Below are 26,422 nucleotides of genomic sequence, written 5' to 3'. Positions count from 1 at the left end.
TAAAGCTGCAAATCTGTAGGTTTTAAATTGTAAGAAATATACACAGTTCATTTGGTTTCTGCATATTGATGGTGCTGAGAATATAAAAACCTTGATAAAGTGGCAAAGATTGCAGTTTAAATAAAAGGAAATGAAGCTGAAAAATTAAGGGAGTCTTTGAATTAACATCAGCAAATTAATTTTTCCACATTCTGAATATTTGGGTTTTTTTCATATAAACTGTGAAACACCAAAGTTGAAAATTAATCTAATCTTTTGTGAACATTAAGAATATATTGATCAAATTTAAGAACATTCCAGACCAAATTGCAGCTGCTAAAATCAATGAACGTGTAGAGTCTATCAATTTTTATATAACAATATTATAAACAGAAATGTGGAGAGAATAGTGACATCATCTTCCTGTGGTATTTAGCTTGGATACAATTCAGAGAGTGCAGACATTTTCAGGTGCCATTCAAAACAGTCCTACAACAAACTGTTGATTACAAAAATGAAAGATAAAATTGTTAGAGTTGTGGAAACTTGAAATATTGCCCTACTAATAGATGTCTCAAGCAGTTTGGTCACAACTACGTTTTTGGTTATTGACAAATATCAGCAGGGCCAGTGCTGATTAGCGAACAATGGCTATCCTGAAAGAAGATAAATGGTCTCATGCTGCTCTACCACCACCATTTCCATGATTACTGTAGAAACAATCAAATATGAGATATTGCTGACAAAACTGCAAACTGCAGCAGCAATCATTAACTTCAGAAAGGCTGAGCTTTGCACTTGATCGACATCAAACTTAACAGTCGGTATTTTTGCTTGTATTTGGTGATCTATCCTTTTTCAGTGGGGTAAGCAGGGGCTAAAAAAAGGCTTGAAGTGTGGATTGTTGGATATTCAGGCTCTGGCTATTGGTTTATATTTCTTTTTTTCTGGTTTTTTTATGTTTGCACATGGTCAAGTTTACTTGGCAGAAGCTCAATGGAATCTAATGGTGTAATACTTTTTATGTGAGAAGAAATGAAAATGAGATTTCATCATGGTTCTCATGATTGATGAGATTTGTAAAATAAGAGGGAGTCCAATTACTAAACGGTGTTTCAGGCAAAAAGATCGCTGAGTTTCTCAGTCACTCCTGACTGCTAATCAATTTGTTGAGTGATGATTAAAATGTTTTGCTTTGACCTAAAATGACTTAGCAGTTTGAGTCCTAGCTAAATGGTTCTTTTTGATAAGGAACTGCATTCCTATTCGGTATATAAGTTGCAGTTCCCTGTTTTAAAATGAAAAATTGTGAATAGCTCTTTTAGAGTTTTATAATTTCCTCCATTTTTTACTTATTCAAACCAGGAATTTGTCATTTTCATAATACTTAAATAACTTCCATTTATGAAGGCAGGAAAATAGGATGGAATATGTCAGAAATAAAGAAGATATTAGTGTTTTTGGAATGTTTTTTCAAGATCTTCCTCAACATTTTGCAATATTCATTTTCTGTCTTTTAAAGGATTGTTGTGATAACAGTGCCAAAAATACATTTGTAAATTTAGGTGACATCATGTTTTATTCCAGATAGTAAATCCATCTTTCTTAATTAAATGGAAAAAAAATTGAAAATCACTCAATTGTGATACAAGATATTTTGGATTTTTTTTCTGGAAGTTTTCATTCAAGTGTGCCAGCATATTTCTGGTTTTTTGACTGCATTTCTGAAGCCTTATTAAAAAAATATAGTTGTATATTATTTGTATTATTGTGTTACCAATGTGTCACCTTTGAGGAAAATGTGAAAATTCTGGTAGCCTGTGTCCCATCTACAAGTAGACCAAATTTCACTGCAAGCTCTTCAGATGCATAAAGGTGATGCTTGGATAGAATCCAGATAAAATTTTGTAGAACAGAGCCATCATTCCCAATAGCCTTGGTAATCCTTTTGCAAGATTTGTCTAACAGTCAGATGAGAACATAAAGAAGTTTAATTTGTTTGGTCTGGGGAAAAAAAATGCTGGTACATCAAAATGTCAAAGGAACTGATAAAATCAAAGTAAGTAAACCTTTTCCTCATAGTAACATATGAAACTCCTGAACCCATCATTTTCCAAAGTAGATTTATGATATAAAAACTTAGTGCAGAAGTCAGATATCATTCAAAGAAACAGTTCTGGCCAAAATCCCAGATTAGATACTGTACCATTAAATCTGTTACTAGCCTAAAACCCAGACTTCTTGTAAGTTTCTGTATAGTATGTGAAGTGATTCAAAACCAAAGAGGTCTTAATACTCTTAAGCTGGTTTATTTGGGCAAAAGCTAAATTTGCTTTAATTTTTATTTTTCCTAGCTTAAGCAAACTGGGAGAATTAGAGAATTAATATGTGCTGTCCTAGAGAGTTGCAATGTCTTTGGAGAGCTCTAAACAAACTTCTGTAATTTTTTGCTAGTTTATATTTAACAATTCAAATTGCAGAGAATATAATTTTAAATTTGTAAAATTAATTTTGAGTTGATTTTCTTTTCTCCTGATCATATTTAAGAGCCTGAGTACTCTAGTTTGGAGCATATGTGGAAATCTATGAGAGTAACTTTTGTAAATTAAGAGGAAAAATGTCATATTCCATATGAAGGGTTGTTTTGATTCAATCTTTCTGAATTTAACTGAATTCTTTAAGCGGCATAGGAAAATACAGGAAGTCAAATGCAGAAAGCAGTACCATGTCTTTAAATGTATAGGGACATCTATAAGAGCAGAACATATAATACGCAGATTTTCTTGAAAAGTACAAAGGTGGAGGGAAAGCTGAATTAGCTTATCCACTGCCTAGTCAAGCTGTTCTTTGGAATACTTTGTTCTGCCCCTAGGCACAAGTAGGGCCAGTATTCCCTCTTCACATTTACTCTAGGTAGCAGAGCTTTTTGGGAAACACTCTAAGCAATGCTGTGTTGGAAGTTGGAAATGCAGAGCAAGCAGACTGTTTGCTTGTGGGGAAAAGACAATCTGTCAGTGCTCAGAGGAGTAACATCTCACTTTAGCAAGATTTATTGCAGCTTCAAGCTGAAACCAGTTTCTTGATATATATTAAAAAAGAGGATATGGTTGTCCTGATCACAGCACTGTCCTAAAGATTAATTGATCTGTGCTGTATGTTCGGTTCTGTACAGACTTGAAGAAGACAGGTAGCAGTTCCTGCTTCAAATTTCTCATCAATCAAAACAGATGATACTTTCCTACATTTTTAGCTTGCTATGAGCAAAAATAATTCCTCATAAGGACTCTAGTATCTAGTGGATCCATAGTTCTGGAGAGAAACTTAAAATAGTAATATTCAGTACCTCTAAACTTTCATACTCATATCTCATCTTGAGTTGTGATGTCTGCCAAGTGGTTGTTCCCTGGTTTGTTTGGATTTAGAGCAATTTGCCTGTGTCACATAATTGGCTCTGAGTATCTTTGCCTTTCATCTCTATGTGCATACATGGAAATGAAGTTCTCAGATTGATTTTAGCTATACATCATTCATATAAGTAATTATACGAAAGTTGATGCCTTTTTGAAACTTTAAGTTATTTTATGAAAAATCAGAAAATTGTATATATATCTAGCTGACAACAGATAAATACTTAATAAACATTAGGAGTATTATGTGATCATATGAGGTACATAAAAATTCTCTATATTCACTACATGATAAGGCATGTCTCCTTCTGTGTAGTAGCAAGTATTTATAATGTTCCAATTTTCCATGCTAACCTTTTTGCAGAGAAGTGCCATAGCTTGAATATCTTGAGAAAAACCCAGGTGATCTACCAGCAGAGAAGAATTTCTTTAATGAATAAGCCCTTTAATTATGTTCTCGTTCTGCTATATGCTCAAGATTGTAAAATTGCTGGAGAGAAGAGTAAGTAATTGAATAGCAATTTAAGTGTGAATTTATTAAATCAATTAGATTTACAAAAGTAATTTGAGACACAGTGCTGCTACGTTGGGTGCACCAAGTATATAAAAATTTAAAATAGATGCTTGTAAGTGCAGCATAGTTTCTAATGGGAATTTGTCTTGGTTATTATAGCAAAAATGATTGATTCTACGTGTCTTGTAAAGCTTATTCTATAAGTTTTCTTATCCTAATAGCACCTCAGAGGTAGGCCATTTCATTTCAGATTGCTGGGGAACCTCTAGGCATAATAAAAGATTTAATAAACTGATGAAAATTTATAACAGTGATGGAAATATTTCTGTGCTTTTATTTTCCTCTAAAACAAACATATCTTCTCTATTAACTAGTTTGTTAAAACTATTAATTTTTCTGCACTCGGAGCTTCCATGAGCATTATGTTAAACTTTTATGTGTAATGTACTATGTAATATTTTATATGGTACTTTAGAAAACTAAAGGAAAATTAATTTGTGTGATTTGATGGGTGTGTGTACTGTAGCTACCCAAATATAAGGACAGAAAATGGTTACAAAGGCCTTTGTGATCAATTGCTACATTAGCCTTCCTACAGACCTGACCTCATACCATGTTAGTGTGTTAGTGCGGGGTATCAGAGTGTGAGAGAAGTTACAATGTATCAAAAACCACGAAAAATCTAACATGAGCAGTGTGAATTCTACTCATTTCTTACCTTTCCTGCCTTTCAAATAGTGGGAAAGGATATGCTTGTTCAAGCCTTCCTTAGTGTGATAAAATCAGATTTAATAGATACAGAATTTCTTGTCTCTAATGGAAACAAGATCTCATGATAAAATTTCATTATCCCTCCAGTTTAGTAACCATCTTCTTCCTCTTCTGCCTCCCATAAAATATCTGTGATCCTTCAGATCATCACATTTCATCTCCCATAAGATTATTTCCCTGCTTGCTATCCAGTGCCATGAAATACACCTTTATTCTTCTCCACTTTCAGATGTCCTTTGACATCTGATATTTTGAACTACTGTCACTGTTTTTATGTTCCTTTTTCTTCTCCTTACTTTACCTTCACCAAGTTACTTGGGCATTCAAGATCTTCACAATCTCCTCTTATCAATCAATATTTTTGTTTCCAGATTCTGTATGTTAATTTTTCACTACTCTCGTCAGTCTTCTACATTCAGGAAATTTTCAGTCTGAACAGGGAAATTTCATGCTTGATGAACATTTATTATTTTAAGATTTTTTTTTCATGATTAGTCCACTGTGTGCAATGTCGATGTTGAGGCTACATGTTAGTTTAAACATCAAAGGGGGACATGCGAATTTAAAAACATTATTTGATAAAGAGTATATACACATTCCTGTGACACTCAGTGAAATATCAAAAAGATCAAAGCAGTAAATTAAAGTGTCCAGATTAAATAGATGGATCATTTATTTAACTCAAAGTGAGACTTGAAAAACATTTAGTTTAAATGTGCAAAATTGGGTAGTTGAAATATTATTATCAACAGTTAACTTTTTCCACAGAGGATGGTCTCAGGACACTAATATAGGAAAATCCATTTACTATCTGTTTTTAAGGTAATAAAAGAGAAGTGTTTGTAGACTATATTAGTTTGTATCACTATATTAGCTTGGGTACTTTCTGTATGGCCTCTTTGGGTATTAGAAAATCATTTATGGAAGTAAAGTAATAAACCCCATGTCTTAAAATATTACAGCTCAATGAACATGGAAATATCCTAAAAGTCAGATCCCTATTTTGTAAGATATCAAGTGTTTGAGAAGCTAATGGAAAAAAGTAAGGTTGAACTGCCTGGCTTTATTAAAGTTTCTGTATGTATTGAATTTATTACCACAAAGAACAGTGAAATGCAAAGGATGGAAAAGTTATCATTAAAAACTTCTAAATGTCTAATTGGTTGCTGGAACAGCCAATAGGAAAGCTGATTGGGCACTTTCTCTTGAACAGATAACAGAATCTCAGAATGGATGAGGTTGGAAGGGAGCACAGTTGGGTCATTTGATCAAATCTTCCTTCTCAGCCAAGGTCATCCTAGAGCACACAGCACAGAACTGGATGCAGATGTGCCTTGAATATCTCCAGTGAGGGAGATTCCACAACCTCTCTGGGCAACCTGTTCCAGTGCTTGTCCAAAAGTAAAGTTCCTCCTCATGTTCAGGTGGAACTTCCTGTCCATCAGATTTTATGCACAGCCATCAATGTTTGGCTGGGTAATACTTGAGAAATATGAGCAGCAGGGACACTTAGAAAATTCAGCAACTCTTTTCCAGCTTGGGGCATCAATAGACAGAGATATGTCTCCAACATACACAATCCCTACTCTCTGCTATCACATCACCCATGAGAGTAAAATGAGTCATATTCCAAATCCCACAGGACATCCTAGGCCTGAGCTTACTGTCTTAAGCTGGCAATGAGCTGACCCATCTTGCACTACCACAGCTCCCATGCACCACCTACCCCAGCCCCTCCCCCTCATTAATTACTTGATAGAGTCATTTCCCAGAAAACTTAGCAGGGCGTTATGTAATAAAGCATATGAGCCCTTCAGATCAGCCACAGAGCACTGATGGCTTGAGTAGGCACTGCTGCAGATTCTTTCCCTAAGTAGCCTTGTTTAAGGATTCAGAAGTGTATGCTCTACTGTGAAGTAGACAAGTGGCATGCTAGTCACCTTAGAGCCCTTCTGTTGACGCTCTTAAAGAATTCATCAGGTAGTGGGTGTAAAGTAAGTGATATCTTTCAGAAAATGTTCTGGAAACCAGCTATTGATATTGTTTATCAGGAAAAACAGAAAAAGTTTTATGTTCTTGACAGAGTTTGGAGCAGCAGAAAGGCCTTAATTTTTTTTTTCTGTTTCTGAAGGGTTAATCATGTTTTTTTCACTTTTTTATTCATCTGCAGTCCCAATGCACCAAAATCTGGCAGCATTGTAACTCAAGGAGACAGTAAATTTGATGGAGAATATAGACATTTCTTTTTCATTTGCATATAAAATGGTCACAGATGAAAGAAATGTTTCTTTTGGTGCAATCTGACTGAACATGTGACCAATATTTTACTAACTAATGCATTTTAGGTGAGAGCCACTACTTTAGGGAGAAAAAGTATGAATTCTAAGGCTAGTAAGTACCGGATTTGAACTGATGTTCTTGTGAGGGCAGATTGTATTCTCTATACACAAGATATTTAACAGAAGATTTGTAGATTCACATCACCCTGAGGCCAGGCAAGGTATGGTGTGATAGTATTGATGCAATAAAAATCCTGTCACTCTTCATGCTGGTCTAGTAGGGAATTCCAGAAATAAAGTTGAGGTATTGCACATTTGTCAGGGGAATGACAATTAAGAAGACATTTCCTTTCAATTGACCTCAACAATCATGGCTAAAATCTTGCTGAAAGCAGTAATGGACCACAGCAGATGTGGTAAATATCACAGGGATCCTGAGAAAAATGTCCCAGCAGAACCATTTCAAAAAGTGTACTGTCTTTTTATTTTTCCTCTCACCAGACTTCTTGGGGTCTTCCAAATAGTTATGAAATATGACAAAAGAAAAAGCATCACACTCATGGTCAGATGTCACTTAAAGAAAATGTCTTAATGAATATTCCGACCATTGAAAAGGTCAGACAGACTGAGACAGACAACTGGATCTCAACTGTAACAGGGATGGTGGGTACTAATATACGATTAGGAAATGTGCCCAAGTTCTTTAGTGAAGCTGTTAGCTCAATATCCCAGTGCTCTTATCCACAGTACAAGTGGCCTGAGAGAAATTAGCACTTTTGCCTCAATAAATTAAGCTCCCAAACTAGAATAGATGTTGAAATTCTCACCAACTTCATTAACAATTTTATTTTGGAGTCAAACGTCTGTCTGCAAATTCTGTCATGGGGTAGAACACAGAAGACGGGAAGGTCAGGAGTAGTAGAAACCTTTTCAAATATTACATCTAAATACACCAGAGCTGAGATATTGATCCTGATTTTTGATAGTTTTTAATGATTGATTTCAATTTCAGTAGAATGTATGTGTGTACAGATTTGCATTTACAAAGAATTGCACAGTTCAAAATGAAATTATGATATTCTGGTGTGTGAATACTGTAATTCAGGCCCTACTGGTTTACTCCCACATAGCTTCTGCTCTTGCTCACTGTGTCGACACACACACATACACACAAACAAATCTTTGCATTTATGCATTCCCAGACAGAGTTCTTTGTGACCCTGAGCTGTGCTGTGCAGAGTTTACATAGAGATAAATGCAAATAGCAGTCAATTTTTTTCTCTTCTGTCCTGTTGGTTCTGTTGTTGTTTTCAACTTTTTTTTTCAAACAAATGTTTGTTTCCTCTATCGGCACTGACCATTCATGACTTATATACAGTCAGATCCCTTTTGTGCTGGCTCGTCTGGTAGGTAAAAAGGATAAAATTCTTAGTATTTTTCACTGTTCTACCACTTGATGTAAAAAGGCACCTTACTTTGACAAGTTTTTACAAATGTTAGGAGATAACAGATCTAAGGCTATCATGATGGTTCGTTATCACAATCCAGATTGATGTAATTGAATCCCACACCTGTGAACCAAAAGAATGCAGTAAGAGTGTTTCTCCACTTACCTGGCGTGCCTGGACCACGCAGTGTACTTGGCATTGCATGAAGTGTTTGCAAGACTTGTGTTATTGAACAGACCAAAAGGTGTTCTTGCTGTAATTTCTAGACTGAAAGTTAGACACAAGTTGAGAAATCCTTTGTATTTCCTCCTGCAACTATGACTTTTAAGATTAATTTTCTATGTGTTTTGTTGGACTGAAACAATCTAGTGTGGACAAGGTGTCACTTCATGCCAATATTAAACTTTGCCCATTTCTTCTCTCATCAAGTTGACTTACAAAGGAGAGGTCACTATCAGAAAAGTATTTTTTTATTTAGTCACCCCAAAAGTAAACATTATGTTCTAGATAATAGGGAAATTCTTGTCTCTTTTTCTGCTTTTTCTGAGAATCAGTCATCTTCTGGGACTGATACTTTGGTTATTCCCAGTGACTTTTGAATGACTCATGACATTCAAGCATCTATGTAGCATTAATTTCTGGGTGCTTAAGTAAATAAAGACAACTACCCTCATTTAGACAGTATTCTTGCATCAATTGCTATGGAATGCAGAACTGATAAATAGAATCCTATAAAATGTTTTAGATATATTAATGCATGTGTTTATAGCAACTGAAGAAATTTGCAGCAGGTAAATATAGACATATAAGGGAATTAAAACAATTTTTAAAACAATTTTTAAAACATTTTTTAAAATCATGTTTCAGCATTCAGAATTCACAGTCTGAAATTTTTATGCTGTTTTTTTGCTCAATCTTTGCATTTACTTAATCATAACTTTTTACAAGATGCTATTTTCTCTGAAGTGCTCTGGTTCTGTCAGATGAATCAGATGTAAGTATTTTCAAGTGCTTAGAGGAAATCTTGTCAACTTTGAGAGTCGCAGATTCAGTAACCTATTTCAAGGTTCTTAGAGTATTCCAGGCCACTCCTCCTGACAGTATTGTCTATATATATTTATCTGTGTGAGGGAAGGGAGGGAATTAAGCACTCTTAATGCTAAAGTACAGAAGAATTCTAACTTATGTTTGTAGATAAGTAATATTACAGATAGTGGTCTAGTCTCTAAAAGAGGGTGAATATTTTTACACTTTAGGTGAAAGGCAGTGGGTCATCTAACCTTGCTCTTCTATATGTGAGCTGGTAACAGCAATTATCTCAAAAATAGACTGTATTTTAAAAAGCCATTTGCTATGTAGTAACTATTTACTATAATGGTAGTATTTCTCAGTTACTTTTAATTTAATAGAAACATCCATTTTGTCTTTCTTTCAGTGTACAACTTTCCTGCCTGCATGAATGCAGCTCAAACTTCAAATGTAACTTTGGATACAAATAATGAAACTCATTTAACTTAATTTAGCAGAATGGGCTATTTTAAGATACAGTTCATTTCATCCTAAAGTGTATGTCTCTCTGAAAATTTCTGTTATCTAACAAGTCACACATGCAACATCAATATAGTAGATGAGGTATGAGTGTTCAAGGTCTAGAAATTATTCGTTCACTGCACTTAGAAGCTCAAAACAAATTTTATTCAGTTTAGTCATTACAAATGTCATTCTGACGTATTGTTGACCATTTGTGAACTATGGGAGCTGAAAATTACAGTAATAGATGATAGAGATGGGAAATATGGACCATTTCTTTCATATCATCACTAATGTGGCTTTTTTTCAATACTAAGAAAAATTAACACCATGGCAGTCAATAATGGTTGCTCAACTTTGCAGCTGGTGGGCCAGATTTCTTCAAATTTTACTTTCAGTCAAGTTTCATTTTATTTATGCTCTGTGTTGTTTAGCATAACATTCACTTTTTCTGTTTGCTCTCACCAGAGTGTAATGGTAATGGTACTGCATGTTTTCAGCCAAATAGTACCAAACCCCATGTGATTAAAAACATAGCATTTGCTCTTAAGTCACTTTCACACATTTATAGGCTTCATTGTTGGGTGTTTTTTTAATTTTAAAAGCTGGTTTCATCATTTGCCTCTACAAACTAAAAACATTAAATGAACCATACTATCATTTCTTCACATAAAACAAAATTATTATTTCTGTCCAAGTGCCAACAACTAACACAACGAAGGGATGATATTGTCTCAGTGTACATATACAATGTTAATGTTCAGGACCAAATAGCAGATTGTGTATAGGATTGGTAGGACAGAACAAGATAATAGTGATAGTGTCACAGTGGGATTTTGTAAAATATATACCTTTTTGTTTTTTTCCAAATAAAATCTGCCATTGCTTACATTTCTACAAAAACATACTTGAAAATATAAATATAAAATATAATTTATTAGCACAAATAAAACAGGAATATTTTTTAATAATTCTTTTTAAAGTCTCTATCTCTGAAAGTGTTACCCTAGACAGCAAATGTGGACAGATACAGACTAAAAAGAAAGATAACCATATCCTTATGCAATATCTTTGTCCATATATATTGGAAATATTATAATTTTTTTCCCCAGCAATAGTCAGATTCCTTGGCATAATTCTAGATAGGGTATTTGAGTCCTAGTTGTGTTTGTTTTCTCTTCTTAGTTAAAAGTAGATCCAAAATCTACAGCATACTTATACCAAGCTAAAAATGGGGCATCAAGAAAACTAGGAAAACCAATAAATGGAAAGGAAGTAATAGGATGGCATGAAACTGAAGCTAAAATACTGCTAATTCTCAGGAGATCCTAGGGAACTAAAAATATTCAAAAGCTGAGGTACATCAAAGTAGAAGTTACTAGTAGTTTACTATCTTATCAGAAGCACTTGGCTAGCAAGGTTTGGAAAATTTATATATTTATTGGAAATTAATCAAGGCTTATATCTGAATTTAGACAAGGATTAGACTAATCCATTGCTGATACTGTTCTTTTTATATCTTTCTTCTATACACATATTTGCTTTCCTGCCCCTGTGTGTGTATGTATAAAATTTGAATATCTGTATTCGTATAAGTCATTGAGACCATGACAGGCTAATCTGTAAAAGACAGCATGGTTTTAAGGTAAAATCTTAATGCTTTTGAAATATATTTAAGTAAGTTTCAGCAGTCATATTAGCATAAATCAAAAGAAGCTTTTTTACCTCAAGTCTCAGGATTATTTACTTTGAGGAGAACTGAAGGAGTTATAAATTAAAATGGTTTTCCAGAAGGGAATAAAACTAGAAAATGTTACAGATTACTACATGTAAATGTACAGATAACTACAGTTATCTAGAAAATGGTATTGAGCAGAAGCAAAGCACTTCTATTGAATAACATTAAGTATAAATAATTATTTGGCAGGGTTGGGGTTTTGTTTGTTTGTTTGTTTGTTTGTTGTTTTTTTTTTTGGGGTGGTTTTTTTTTTTTTTTTTGGTTTTTTTTTTTGGGTTTTTTTTTTGTTTTTGTAATTCAGATATAAGATCGTCATGAATACTTCATTTTATATTTCCCTCAAGACATTATGTGAAAGAAATCAATCTTTAAATTTAAATCTGTATGTGCAAGGTATTTCTTCCTGCTTCTCCATCTTTCCTCTTTCTGAAAATAATCTGGCTTAATAAATGCTCTCCCACTAGTCTCAGAGTAAAAGTTTCTTCTTCTTGCTGCTGTTGTTGTGAGTAAAGTGTCCTTAGTAAGACCATGCAAGTCGCTGCCTTTCATTCTTTGCAAAATGGCTGGACTTTCACTACTGCACTTCATTTCAAGGATCACTCTTTATCTAGTGTCATATGGAAATTCTGTGTTTGCTCTCCTCTGAATTCATGGAAAGGGACAGGGAGAGGTGAATCATGAGCTGTATTTTGAGAACTGTAATAGTCCTTTTTGTAATCATAGTCATGATACAGCGTAACAAAGGCCTCTCCCTACCATTAACCTTGTTTTGCTTTCTTATAAAGTGTGTAAAGATAAACATTTTCTTATCGAACAATATGACCCTTGTAAAAAAATACTATGCATAAAATCTCAGGTGGAGGTGAAGTAAAAATAAAGTAGTTCTTCCCTTATCCTGAAGAGTAAGTGTTATTTTCCTTGAGCTTTTGTTCAGTTTTTCATTTCCTGTGATTGAATTTTTGACGGTCAAATCCACACAAAGACCAGACCCAAGCAAAGGGATTTCAAAGAAAAAGTAGGAAATAGTAGGAATAATAGGAAAATATGGGATGGTGGGCACTGATAGGATTTTTTGTCTTATTTTGAGTATTTTGGAATTGGGTGTTTTGTTCGGTGAAGTTTGGTTTTTTGTTTGTCTATTCTAAGATCAAATTCTCGCTATATATATTCCTTCGTAAAACCTTCAACTGTCTCACTTAAGCTGAAAGAGCTACACTTTGTCTCATAGCTTGTTTTCACAATCTTCCTTAGCCTTAACGTGAAGCTCACCACTGCTTCAAGGGGTGACCCAACAGGTTGCTTGTAGTTCTGGTGCACAGATGCTCATGACTTAAGCTGTCACAGGTTCCAAGTTCTTTAAAACTCTGAGTAGCAGAACAAGGATCACTACAGTCGGTAGGGATATCTCTCCAGGGAAAAGACTCCAATTGCAGAATGCATTGGGAACCCTGTCATCATACTTTTTATCAAAAGTGTCTGCACAGCATCAATAAAGCACAGCAGTACTTTATGAATGAATGCACATATATTTGGGATGCCTGCTCAAACATATTTTAGTGATAAGGGTACCTGACCAAAAGTGTTTGGAACCTCTGTACTAGACCTTCTCCAGAGGTACCAATTTCAGCATTTCCATGACTTTTTGATTCTGAAATTAATTAACACATTTCCTAGAAGTATAATTAAAGGATTTATATAAGGAATAACTACAGAATAGTTTGGCTTTCTTTTCTAAAATATATGTGTTGTGGTACTGTAAGGGCTTTTTTAAAAAAAATTAAAATATCACTCATCTGGAACGTATCTTTTAGTGTGAAAATACAGGCTTCAAGTCTATAATATTGTTTACTTATTGAATTCCCTGATGCTCAGTAAAAACCTTCTCTCTGATCTTTCTGGAGTAATAAGTAAAACACAGGAAAAATGCCTACAGTAGTGGAAGAATATGCTTTCCTACATTGCTTTAAAAAAAACCCTGTATAAAAAGAGAGAGAACTTGTATTTTTAAATTATCACATTTATTTACATTCTTTTTCCTAACACAACCACTTATCAGTGATTTAGCAAAAAGCATGAATATGCTGTTTTCAATTTAATCTGAGTAGTAGGAATAAAGAAGTAAGACTAATGCTAATGTAATTTTCTTTAGCTAGCACTTAACCGCAACATATTCGCTGTTAATATACATTGCATAAAAGAATTGTACTTAATGGTACAGGCAGTATGTCTTTAACACACCACAAAAGTAGTTTGTTATTTTCTCTGTTTCACTGTCAGGAAATTATCTTGTATATTTAGCTGAAATGTGCAATATGATTATTTGTATTCTGACATTCATAGGAAAATGAAAACTTCTTAGTTTTTCTGACTCTGCTGCTTTTCATTTTACTGAACAACACATATTAATTTTCACTGCTCCTCTTAGGAGTACATTTATATAGCCATACCCTAAATACTAGCAGGTTTTGAAGAGATATTTGACATGCAGTTAATATTAAATCTGATTTATGTAGATTAATGCAACAATCTGATATGCTGTCAGATTTTCTCATTATTTTGTGCACTGTTTAGGACTCAAATCATTGAAGTGATCAAGGCAAGTAAGTGTGATTCCAAACAGGACTGGCAGTGAGTTGATAGTAAAGTCTACAAGTTCAAGGATAAAGAGGTTCATTTTTTCTTTAGATTTGTTACTCTCAAGTGAAATAAATTTTACAAAGCATGTTAAAAATACGTAGCACTCAAGTTTTGTATGTGAAATTATGTTTATGTACAGCTGTAGATACTGCTCCAAATAGTAATATTACCTCATTTCCTTTGAGGTAATACTTCATTATTACAGTATATTCCTGTACAACAGAGCGTGTTTTCTTTTTTTCTATGGTTGTAAACATTTAAATCCTATCATATGGTTTTAGACTAAATTCTTTACGATGAGTTAGGAAAATGAAATTTTTCTCATGAGAGACAATAAAAAGATACTCCTTTAAAGATTTACATCAAAATTTTTTTGCTGTATAAAACCACATACAACTGGAGTATGCATGAATGAGACGTAAGCAATAACAGCTATTTATAAACAAAGAGAATGTTTTCTCCCCAAAACAACATAATGTTGGTTATAATGTGGCTAGAATAAAAGAGAAAATTGATGTATAATTTTTTTCTCTCAATAAATAAAATCAGAAACACTTACATTTTTTAACTCTGTTAGGGTATTGCAGAATACTGCTCCATTAACTTATTTCTTTTCTGAGCAGAAATTTTCATTTAGGCTCTACTCTATGAAGTATCTCGTAGTCTGTTTTCTGAATGAGTAAATAATTGGGGTATTTTATTCACCTAGTCACTTTAGAACTGTGTTTTTAAAAACTCCTTGTGGTACCAGGTTGTGTTTTTACTTTATCCAAAAAAACCCCAACCAAACACACAAAAAAAATTAAGAATGAAAATGTCAAGAGTGATGTTAAGCCTATCTCCTGTACTCTCTGACAGTAATCTGCATTTATGGATGCAGTGAGATTTGTGCTTCATAGAAGTAGTTGAACTGATTTAAGTCTTTCAAATACTGGAAATATGCTTAATTATCATCTTTACCGTACTTAATCCCTGTGAAAAATGAGGCTCTTTACACTTGAAAACTTGTGGTTGGAATGGTAGGGAATAGAAAAGAAAGGAGTACTCTATGAACTAAGAAGCAACAGAACTGGAGCATTAAATCCATGCATGGAAAATGAGTTTGGCTAAAATCTTGCTCTGGGGATACTAGATGGACAAGCGGGCAATGACTTCTACATACATCAGAAGCAGTCTCCCATTCACAGATCCTGGTCCTTACAGGGACTCCAGTCATCCCAAAATCTGCTGATTAATTAATATCCGGTGCTTTTCTCTGAGTTCTAGAGTGGTCCACTCCATTGAGCAGGGAATTGGGTAAAAATCCTAAGGGGCCTGCATGAGTGAACAAGGAGCTCCTGGCACCATCCAAATGCGAAAAAACATTCTACAGAGGGTGGAAGTAAGGACAGGTAATTTGGGAGGAATACAGAGGCATTGCCTCAGCATAAGGAAATACAGCTAGGAAAGCCAAGACCCAAGTGGAATTTAATAAGGCCAGGAGCAACAGCAGCAAGAAGGGCTTCTATAAGCATATAGCAGACAAAACAAAAACTAAGTAGAATTTGAGTCTTCTACTAAATGGGTGGGGGCCTCAGTAACAAAGGATATGGAAAATGCCATGGTCTGGGATGGTGTCTTTACCCCAGACTTTACTAGCAAGATCAGCTTTTAGGAATACCAGGGCAAAACTCAGGAGCAACAAAAATGTACACTTGCTGGAAGCGGATTAAGTTGAGGAATTCATAAGAAAGATGTCCATACATAAGAAAGTCGGACATACATAAGAAAACTGGACATACATAAATTTCTGGGCTCCAATGGGATGAACCCATAAGTGCCGAGGGAGCTGGTTGTAGTCATTGCCAAGGCCACTTGATTATCTTTGCAAAACAATAGTGGTTGAGAAAGATGCTCGAGGACAGGACTATCTCTTATCTTCAGGAAGGGCAAGAAAGAGGACACAGAGGATACAGGATTACAGGCCAGTCAGCCTCATTTCAACCCCTGGAAATGTAATAGAGCAAATTGCTTCTGGGTACAGACAAGAAGTTCATTTGGTGTTTTCAGCACAGACTCTAAAAGAGGAACACCTGCTTGGCTAGCAGGGAGAACCTGTTGAACCCATTCGGATAATTTTGTGAGTACTGGGATCTGAACCAGAGAGGTACACAATCTGTATGCATATGCAAGAGAAGCGATCTTCATAGTAAAAAAAAAAAAAAAAAAAAAAAAAAAAAAAGAAAAGAAAAAAAAAGAGAATGGATTGCATGAGAAGTATTTACTTGTAGGTCTTCCTTCATTCAGGGCTTTTTTTGCTGGTTTTTGCACTACAGGGTTTTTTTCTGGGAAGTCATTCAAGGTGAAGCCTTGAAGCTTTCAATTGCAAATGAGATAATGAAACTCCTATTAGGCAGAGTCAAGACTTGTAATTTTCAGATTTTGGTCTTGATTATGGTTTGGTTACTAGATTTTGTGGCTCCAAATGAGGAAAAGACATAATAAAGATGAATAATTTTGGCCTGCATCATGCAAAGAGGAAAAATGCAGATGGCTAACTAACTGATTAATCACTGGGAAAAAATGTGTTTTTTCATAGCTTTTAAGTAAGAAAGTCTATGAAAGGAATAAAATCAAATAAACTAGATTTTTAAAATTAAATAAAAATGTTATATAATACTAAAATATTTTAAAGTCAAATTCTTTTCTTCATCCATTTTTATCATGATCATGGACTGCACTAATATACCATGTAAATGTGTGAAAATTGTCCAAAACTATTGCATGGTTTCAACCCATCAGATTTATAAGATTGTGAGCTGTACAGACATGATAAGAACAGATGTGATAACAGCTCCATGTCTTTCAAATGATCTCTAACATAGATATGGTTAGGAAAGCTGGTGAATTCTGAGGAGAAGTTAAATGTAGAGTGTCATACTAGCATTTATTTGAAAGAAAACAAAGTTCTCAGCCCAACAGACCTGAATTATTTTTTGCAAGATTCCAGGTGACAGTCTGCATAACAAATTTAGCAGGAACTTGCTCTGCACATACATGATTTTAATAGAGTGAAAATAATTTAAAAGATTATATCTAAATATAAGAAATTATTGAGTGATCTTAGACATTACTAAGAAGATATCATTTTTATAAATAATTCTGTTATCTGGCCCTTCACAAAGCTCTTAATATCAATATTATTCTTGCATAATAAGAAAAATTGAAGAATGTCTATACCTGGAATAGTTGCAATAAATTGTCTGCATTCTAGAGTCATATCTCTTTATAGGTTACGAAATAAATTGGCATTGTTTCTGTTTTTATCTCCTTTCCATGAAAATAAATAAAATTGTCTTTCATACCTCAAGATATAATAACTCTGAAATTTAGATCAATATTTTCTGAATAAGTCTACTAGAATCAACTGGGATCTACTAGGATGTACATTTTAAGACAAATATTAGCCAAAAAAAACCACAGAAAAAAGGGGCTCAGTGTATTTATTATCTGTTCAACATTGCTGTAAGGTAGATCATTTGAAGGTATGGTCAGTGTGGCATACAGTTTATCAAGCTTCTTCTTTTTTTCAATAACAAATAATATTCAGATGTGTGCAATAATAGTGCACTGGTCTACGTATATAGTTTAGGTTACATTTTTATGGTAAGGTGGATGAAGATTTAAAACAAAGCTGTTGTTTTATGGATAAAGCAAGGCCATCCTCCCTTTGAAGTTCCTTCCCATAAAAAGGGCCACTTTTGTCTGTGTGGAATTAAAATTTATTGTCTTACTCCTGAACCATCAGTCCTTCAAAACAGTATAAATTCACTTGAGAGAGTAATAGACAAATAATTTAAGAGGGAAAAGAAACTTTAGAAAGATATTAACGGTAAGGTTAATCAAATGCTTTATTAAATTTTGTTTTAGATAAATGTCATAAAAGCTTCTAAGAAATATTTGAGGTCATAGAGGTCACTGTCATGTAACAGATGAGAAAGCACTGAATTAAGACTCAGAAACGTTGAATTCTCATTTTAGTTCTGCCATCGAGGCATCATGATGTCAAGAAAGTCACTTGTCTGTACTTCAAACTGACAGCCTTGAAAATAGAGATGATTACATGTCTCGAGTCAGATCTCTTCTGATATACTAATGTTTTGCAATGTACCATTTCATCTGACTACAAACCACAGGGCAAAACCAACTTAGAAATAACAGATTACTTTTCTTTCAGAATTTTAGTTCTCCAAAGAGCAATTATCAGTATAAAATATAGTCCATTTCAGGTTATGATACCAGGTTCTAATCCCCAATGTCTCCAGCCTGTCAGGTCATGCTTTAAGTCATTTTGGAGGTAATACAGGATTCTTACTGTTTAGAAGATTGGGATGATTTCTATGAGAAGCAGTTGTTTAAAGATAATCTGTTGAGTGTCTAATCCTCCAAAAGAGGCACAGGGCCAAGGTACTGACCACTTGCAGTGGTTATGTCTCATGGCTCAAAGGGTTTAATCAGTGTTGAGCCAAACTCTGCCTGTTGGTTTTACTGAGATGATATGACTGCAACAGATGGCAGAATTTGTCTTGTTTTTCTCTGGCCTCCTTCCAAATTGGGTAATTACATTCTACATAACTACAGCTATGTACAATTTCAGTTCAGTTCAGTATTTTTCATCCTTTTCATTGCTAAGCAGTTTTCATATTTGAGGAACCTGTTTGGGGGTTTTTATGGGTTCATATATGATACTTTTCTATAGTTAAACCAGTATTTTTCATTCATAGCAAAGCAGCATGCTAAGAATCTCTCTACACAGAAACAAACACAATACAGGTTTTGAGAATCTTAGAGTCCATTTAGATTGTTACAGTTCCAATATATTAAAGTGTGCCTGGCAAATGTTTATATAACGTGAAGTGTATTGCCAGTGTAAGATCCACAACTTCCAGTCCTGCAAGCAAACTGAATTAAGGATGGTGTGCTTTGTACTGTAATATAAATAAATCATTTTGCCATCAAACAACATTTATTTCATCTGAGCCCCTCTCCAAACAAAACCACTCAAACAAACAAGCAAACAAATGAAACAAAGCAAAAGGAAACAAAACAAGACAAAACGCTTTTTATTTAAAAATTACTATTATGTTCCAAAAAACATTGCTAATGACTTGGTTCACTCTTTTCATAATTGTGGTTAATAACAACAGATGTGAAAAAAGAAAATTCTGCTGCAAGTTCTAGCCTAAAGATAGGAAAACAATCACAAGAATAAATCATGTACAGAAAATTAATATCTCTGTGTGAGGAAAAAATTGTGCACGTAAGCATAGGCTAACAAAATACTTTTAAAAGTAGTTACAATGATTGCAAATCTTACTAGAACTAATTCTAGATTTAGTGAGAGCCTTGTTCTCATATCTGTTAATGTTACGTTAGAAACATCCTTTTCAAAGTCCTTGAAGAATTCCCACTCCTCCTCCTTCTCTACTGTCTGTCATAAGTATCAAAAAAGAACTTTTACTTAAAAGTGCAGTTTTGTGCCAAATATTTGGTTAATTATTCTGTTTTGAGGTGTTTACTATTTAGACTTCACTGTTCAACTGTGGACATAACCTTGATTTTTAGTTAAATTCAGCAACAGTGAGATTCTTGTGTTCTCATCCTTCTGTGTTCTTGTAAAAGTACACTGAAATTTTGGATTTAAATACTTATAGTTCCAATAAACATCTCAAGTGATTTGAAATCTGTTAGATTGGAATACTTACCAGCTTTTCCAGTTTCTTTGTATTTAGATGCTTGTTTATTTCTTAGCCTCTTAATATCATCCATCAGTGCAAATTGCCAAGTATATACCCACCAAAAGTCCTCCAGTTTAACATTTATGTTTAGTTGAAGCAAACAATATACATTTGTGGGTTTCAGCATATGGAGATATTAAGAATGACTACATTCCTTTCCTTCCAGATGAAGATTCAGTATAGTAAAGAATTAAGTTATATATTTTATTTCTATCAAACCCATTTATCTGAAACTGCTCAGAAATTCACAGGGTATCTTCAGGGATTCCAGAGGTCATGATTAGGAAAGACAGTTACATATCTGTACCTTTCTTAATTACTTCTCTTTTAGAGAGTTTTATTCTCTTGACTCCTTTACTGTGACTAAAGCAGCTGGCTGGGACATGTTTTATTATTTCTTAGGGACTATGTTAACACGGCTTATTTTGCGGCTTTTGTTCTCAATAAGCCATATGTAATGGTAGTTACATCCTCCCAGATAAGTTCATGATGTTATCCTGGTGTGAATAGAACTTGCAGTAAATGAATCAGGCATCCTTTGGATGAAATAACCTATTTGGTCTATTTTGGGTAAAATGAAATTTCCCATGTGCATTATATGTAGGAGGGACTCTCTTGTACACTCAAAACTCATGAGGAGAAGACAATGTTCAGTTTCTCCCTCCACCAGCATGGTAACCATTGTCACTAGTGTCACCAGTTATTGCCAGTAACGTTCATACACAGTTGGAGAGGCAGGTGAATCATACCACCTGTTGGGAATTAATTTAAGAAATGAAGAGCATTTGAACTTTTGAACTGAAAAGTTCTCCATTTCATCTAGACAAGAAGTTGGAGGCTGTCAAAGTCTTTACACTGGGTTTGTTTCCTGCTTCCTCCATTTTGAGTCTGGTGAATACCATACTGTGATGACTGATGACTGCCCCAACACTGCTGCGAATAGTTCTTTAAAAAAACTTTTATTTTCTTTAAAGTCTAGGATGCTCATGCTTATTTAATTTGCTTGCCTTTTAAACAAATATGTTTCATTCTTCTGAAAAAACTGTAAAATTGCACAAATGTTTCCTTTCTCTCATTCAGAACCTGCCTGCTTATTGGTTTTGATTCTTGAGAAAAGAAGTATTATTTTATTGTTATTGGTGAGCATCATCACTTTTCTTGTCTCTTGTGGAAAATTGCTTTCTTCATACACTTGCTGAGATGGCTATCACTGTTAATTCTGTCAAGTTCTGACAATGAATTATATTACTAAGATTTAGTTCCCTTTTGAAAACAACGAATAACATATTAGCTCTAGGATACGTACAAATGACATGACAAGAAAATGTTTGTAATACTTGTGTACAGAAATGATCCATTTGATTATTGCATATTCATGACTATTTTATTTTGTGCTCTGTTTCTAGGGACCTATACATGTCTGGTCAAAACATAAAAGTGAGGCTGGTTTTACTTGGAAGTGAAGCCAGGCAAAACTGCTACCTCTAGTGGAAAACTTAATGAGGTCTCTGTGCCTTCTATTTGTAGACAGAATAATTTTAAAAGACCATCTCAATGAATATTTTATTTTTCCCTCATACTTCAAGTTGGTTGAAGAGGTAATATTCCTTATAGTGTAATATATATATATATGAAACAGCTGTCAGTCTCTTTCCCTGTGCATTTTTGAGCAGTCTGTTAAATTTAGTCTATGTCATTGACCTTCAAAGGATAGTAGAATATTTTATCCTTTTTTCCAAGGTAATCAAGCAACAGTATCTGTACAACAGCAGTTTTGACCATGACTGATGACAGTCAGTAATACAATACAATCATAGAAACAAAAAAAGGTGTCATGTTTGTACAGAGCCATAAGAATAAAAGAATAGCTCTGGAAGTACTTGTTAAAAAAAAAAAAAAAAAGCTTGTACAATATAATTTCTTTTTTTTAACTTGCTCTTTCTTTTAATTAAATTATTTTCTAGAAATTATTTTTTAAATAACTAGTGGAATGATAGTTGACCAGAAATGTAAGTGTTTTTTTCCATTTAAATTTATATTTCAAGTTACATTTTTGATATGGGCCATTGTGTATATGTGAATCATATTTCCTGTGATGTAAATTGGTCTTGTGTAATGCAGTTTAATAGTGTAATTAATGAGAATATGAGAGTACCATTCCATAAAATCAATAATTTTAAAACTAATGTAGAATATATAACTTCATACCAATTTTAAGAATCAAACAAATTTTTTTTTTTTTTTTGTATATCGAACATTTTCATTTCAATTTCAGCAGGAACTGTTTTCAAGAATTATAATTTATGACATTTTATCTATTTGGACAAATTATGAAAGCTTTTTGAATTATCTTGGAAAAAAATTGCCATATTACTAACCAACAAGAAATAATTCAGTATGCCAATCACCATCTTCTTCTAATGCCTTTGTCTAGAAAATCATCAGAATACTTTAGAAGAAACTTGCTACTGGTTGCGAAGAATCTCAGTCAGGATGCTTTCTGAGCTATAAATTCAACCCTCTCATTAAAATATTTTTCTGTATTTTTTAAAATATTGTCACTATTGGTATGCATACGCATGAATACACTCAGAATTATTTTAAGAAGTATAAATGCAAGATTTTGACCCCCCAGGTTATGGCTTTAACAGATTTGACACATTATCATCACTTCTCATTCAAGATCCATTTTTGTTCTTGAGACTAATACCTACCTCAGTCCATTAACAGTATCTGCAAGTGCACAAGGCTATGGAGCATGGACAGCAGCTCAAGTTCAGTTTGAACCTTTTTGATGACTCCTTTAAAAAAAATGATGGTTATACATTGTTGTTAATGTATCAAAACAAACAACTAAAAAACTTACATCCATTACCAGTTTTCATAGGGGAGATTTCATGGGTTCAAATTACAGTCCTATAATGAAAGTTATAAGTGATCTATTTCTAAAACATCTCTGCACTATATTGCATTTCCAGTCTTGTGAATGTTTTGTTTTCACTGGAACAGAAACGGGAGAAATACATTAAGATAAAGAAATGTCCTTGTCTACCATTAAAAGGAAAAATGTGTGTAGTGTCCTGTTGTCCATAAACTGTCATGTAACATTTTGATGGAAGAATTTCAAGGTAGCTAAAACAATAGGATTTCTATGTATAGCCTAAAACATGCTGTACAAAGATATGCAATAAAACATGCCATAAGATCTGACATTTTTCATTTCAAGCACGAGAAGCAGAATACTCTTCTTTGAAGTTAAACATTTTTAAAAGTGAAACATGTGCGTATGTAGAGAACAGCTTCAAATATTCTTGGATGTTATTTTGCACTATAATTAACATCAAAGTAAAAATGTGCTTAGGGTATTTGAAAATTGGTCTATTTATTTTGATTTTAGTGTTTTGCTAAATTAGATTCAAAAACTACAACAGGACCTGGATTAAACAGAAAGAAAAAAAAGAAAACCTGCAAATTCAGTCTAGGCATTTGAAAATTATTTAAATGACATTAACAGCTGGGTCTCAATGCTGATGTTCAAGTGGATAGATTAAGGGAAGATACACTATATATACATGTGCTTTCACAACATTGATTTGCAGTTCACAACAACCGTTAAGGAGATTTTTTAAAAATTTTTCTGTTCTACATCTGTGTTTCAAACCTAAAATGTTGGGTTTAAGGTCAGATGGAAGTAGCAATGTTAAGACAATGTACAGGCAAGCAGTGTTGTTCCTGAAAGTAAAAAATCTCATGCCCCTGCAGAAGGACTTTCATCAGGGACAGCTAATTGTGCATATTTATATTGTGCCTTTATATTCTGTTCTTAATTGGTTTTGGAGAAAGAAGGAGACAATGTGTTAAATCCAAAAAATTTAATATTTACTCAATTTCTAAATATACTTTTAGTTATTCAACCCACCTTATGAAACAGCAGATCAGCTGGCTATCTAAGGGTTTTTTTAATGTCAGTTCTGCCAGAGGCATTACAAAAGGTGGTTACCACAAGTAAACAGTTAAGCTCTCAATTGCAGTATTCTTCCTGCTTTTGTGGTGCTACTCTCTCAGGATAGCTGAAGGCTTATGTATTTAATAAACCAAGAAAGTGTTAATTAATATACTAAAGTTGGCAGACAATTTAGTGAGGTTTGAGTATACTTTAAAAAGAATCTGCAGATATTGGAAAAGCTCCAAACCACATAGGAGACCTCTATATTCATATCAACAGATGGGATTTTGTTTGAAAATGCAGGGTTGCAATAAAAATTTGGGCTACTGCTGGAGTTGTTCGGTTCCATGAGCTTTTAATGACCAGCTGTTTTCTGTATCCATGGTTACCCTGAATGTTAAAACATCCTTTTCAAAAAAAAAATTATTTGAATATTGCTCTTTATTTATTTTATGCTACATCTAACTATGGAATATTATCTAACAAAAGTGTCTAATAGTACAGCACTGGTTTTGCCTAAGTAAATACACCTAGGTAAATTAGCCTAGATAAATGAATAAAGAGTCTCATTTCTTTATATTCCTTTTCTTTTTTGTAATTAATACTCAAAAAGAAATAAGTTACTGTATGGACTGATAAAGATCTTACATAGAAGCAAATATGATCATAGAAGAGAAATTTACCATTGCAAGAAAAGGAATATGTATAAATGTAACAGATTGTGCTGTCTTGGCATTTTTGTTAAAGTGCTGATGTCAGGTTGTGTGAGGTATAAATGATGGAGTTACAAAGTCCCAATAGACAGTAAATAAATATATGGGATTGTCACACAACATTATGTAACTAGTAAGATACACAGAGACCTTTGTCTATGACTATGCTGTCTTTGACTATGGTCTGTGACTGACTTAGTCTTTGCACACAGCTTTAACATTTACCACTTCACCAGAATTAAGGGTCTTTTTAAACTAAAAAACTTATTTTTTGTAAAAAAAATAAAATAATAAAAACTATTTGTAAGAAAAGAATTATGCTGTATTATGAACTTAATTAGAATTATTGCAGTTAAGCAGTGTCTAACACTTGCCTGCATCTTCCTATATACTCAATTTAAAAAATGTATGCCTACACTCCCAACCAGTCCAAGATATTTTCCACAGTTTTCCTACTGAAAATATCCTGTTGTTGCCCTAAAAGTTACTTAGCATCTTAAATTAATAGTAAGGAGAAGATAATTTATCAGGAAATAATCCAGATGCTTAAGTATGATAATGTTTTTCACAAAAGAGGATATTATGTTTTATCTGCTTCTCTCTGAGTCTTAAGGGCAGCCAGGTGAACTCCCCTCATGTATATCTGAAGCAGAATCTTCACACCTTCAGAAGACTATTTTATGACAGAATATTTTTTTTATCTTTCGATAATTTTTCTACCTAATATCATAAAGGTGCTTTACAGGGTGTAAGAAATACAAGTATTATTTAGATGAAATGTTATTAATTTTTTATGCAAATCAAAACCCTTTGTATACACTTCTTCAGAGATATTTCCAACTTTGGCTGATATTTTAAAATTCTTTTTGTTATTTATATTTAAAAAATATTTTCAAAAATGTATTTTTTAATACCCACTAGATTAAGTAGAATTATAGCTTCAATTCAAGGAACTAGATTGGAAGGGACAAAGTTAACACGCAACTACTCTTGCACACTGCCTTTAACTAGACTAAGTTTATAGTTTTAAGTAAATGTTCACTGATATAATTTGAAGGAATTTTCAATTTCAATTGAAATCAGTTTTTATTGACACAAGGTGTTAATTTTTAGCCTTTCTACAGTCAGAATCTTGGCTGTGTAATTGTCTAATTTAGTGTCTGTCAGTGTTTTAAGATCAGTTTGCTCTTTAGTGTTACTCAGAGAAACAGATTTTCATTCCCAGTAAAGATGTGAAACAACATACCTGTGATAAATTTGAGGTTTGTTATCAAAACGATGACACATTTATATTGGGAACAGTAATGAAGAGTGTCTGAACTCAAAAGATCTGCATAAAACTAAAAGCTTCCCTTAGATCTCCTGTGACTTTTAGGCAAAGGCAGGTTTAGCTAAAATGTAGTGATGTCAAAAAGAAAAAGAAAAGAATCTATATGTGAAACAAGCCTATAATATTCTTCCCATTTCTCATTATGTGTAATTACATATGTCTACTGGATAAGATACCTTCATTCTGTTATGAAAGCACCATTTACTGTTGGTGACATGAGTGCTGCTGCTCTGGGTTATCAGTTGTCTGATTAGACAAGGGTTTGGGACATGCTGTTCTCTGACAGTGACTCTGCAGTAGATCTTGGATCAATCACTTCTCTGGTGATTCTCTCTTCTTGAATCAATCACTTC

General features: G+C 33.7%; 1 protein-coding gene across 6 annotated transcripts in view; it reads left to right on the top strand.

Annotated features, from left to right (window-relative positions):
* Positions 1-26,422, top strand: part of CCDC102B (coiled-coil domain containing 102B) — a 130,453-nt gene that overhangs the window by 65,629 nt on the left and 38,402 nt on the right. Inside the window, exon 6 of one of the 6 annotated variants that reach the window (XM_083881249.1) lies at positions 9,834-9,931. The exons of the other annotated variants lie outside the window; for them this stretch is intronic. Coding sequence (XP_083737375.1) covers positions 9,834-9,857 — 24 coding nt within the window. The 3' untranslated portion in view covers positions 9,858-9,931. Of the gene's footprint in view, positions 1-9,833; positions 9,932-26,422 lie in introns of those variants that run through there. 6 annotated transcript variants of the gene reach the window in all.

Source organism: Zosterops lateralis (assembly GCF_965231275.1).
Source record: "Zosterops lateralis genome assembly, chromosome: 1".
Classification (NCBI taxonomy): Eukaryota; Metazoa; Chordata; class Aves; order Passeriformes; family Zosteropidae; genus Zosterops; species Zosterops lateralis.
Note: the sequence above shows the minus strand (reverse complement) of the source record. Positions and strands in the feature narration are given on the sequence as shown.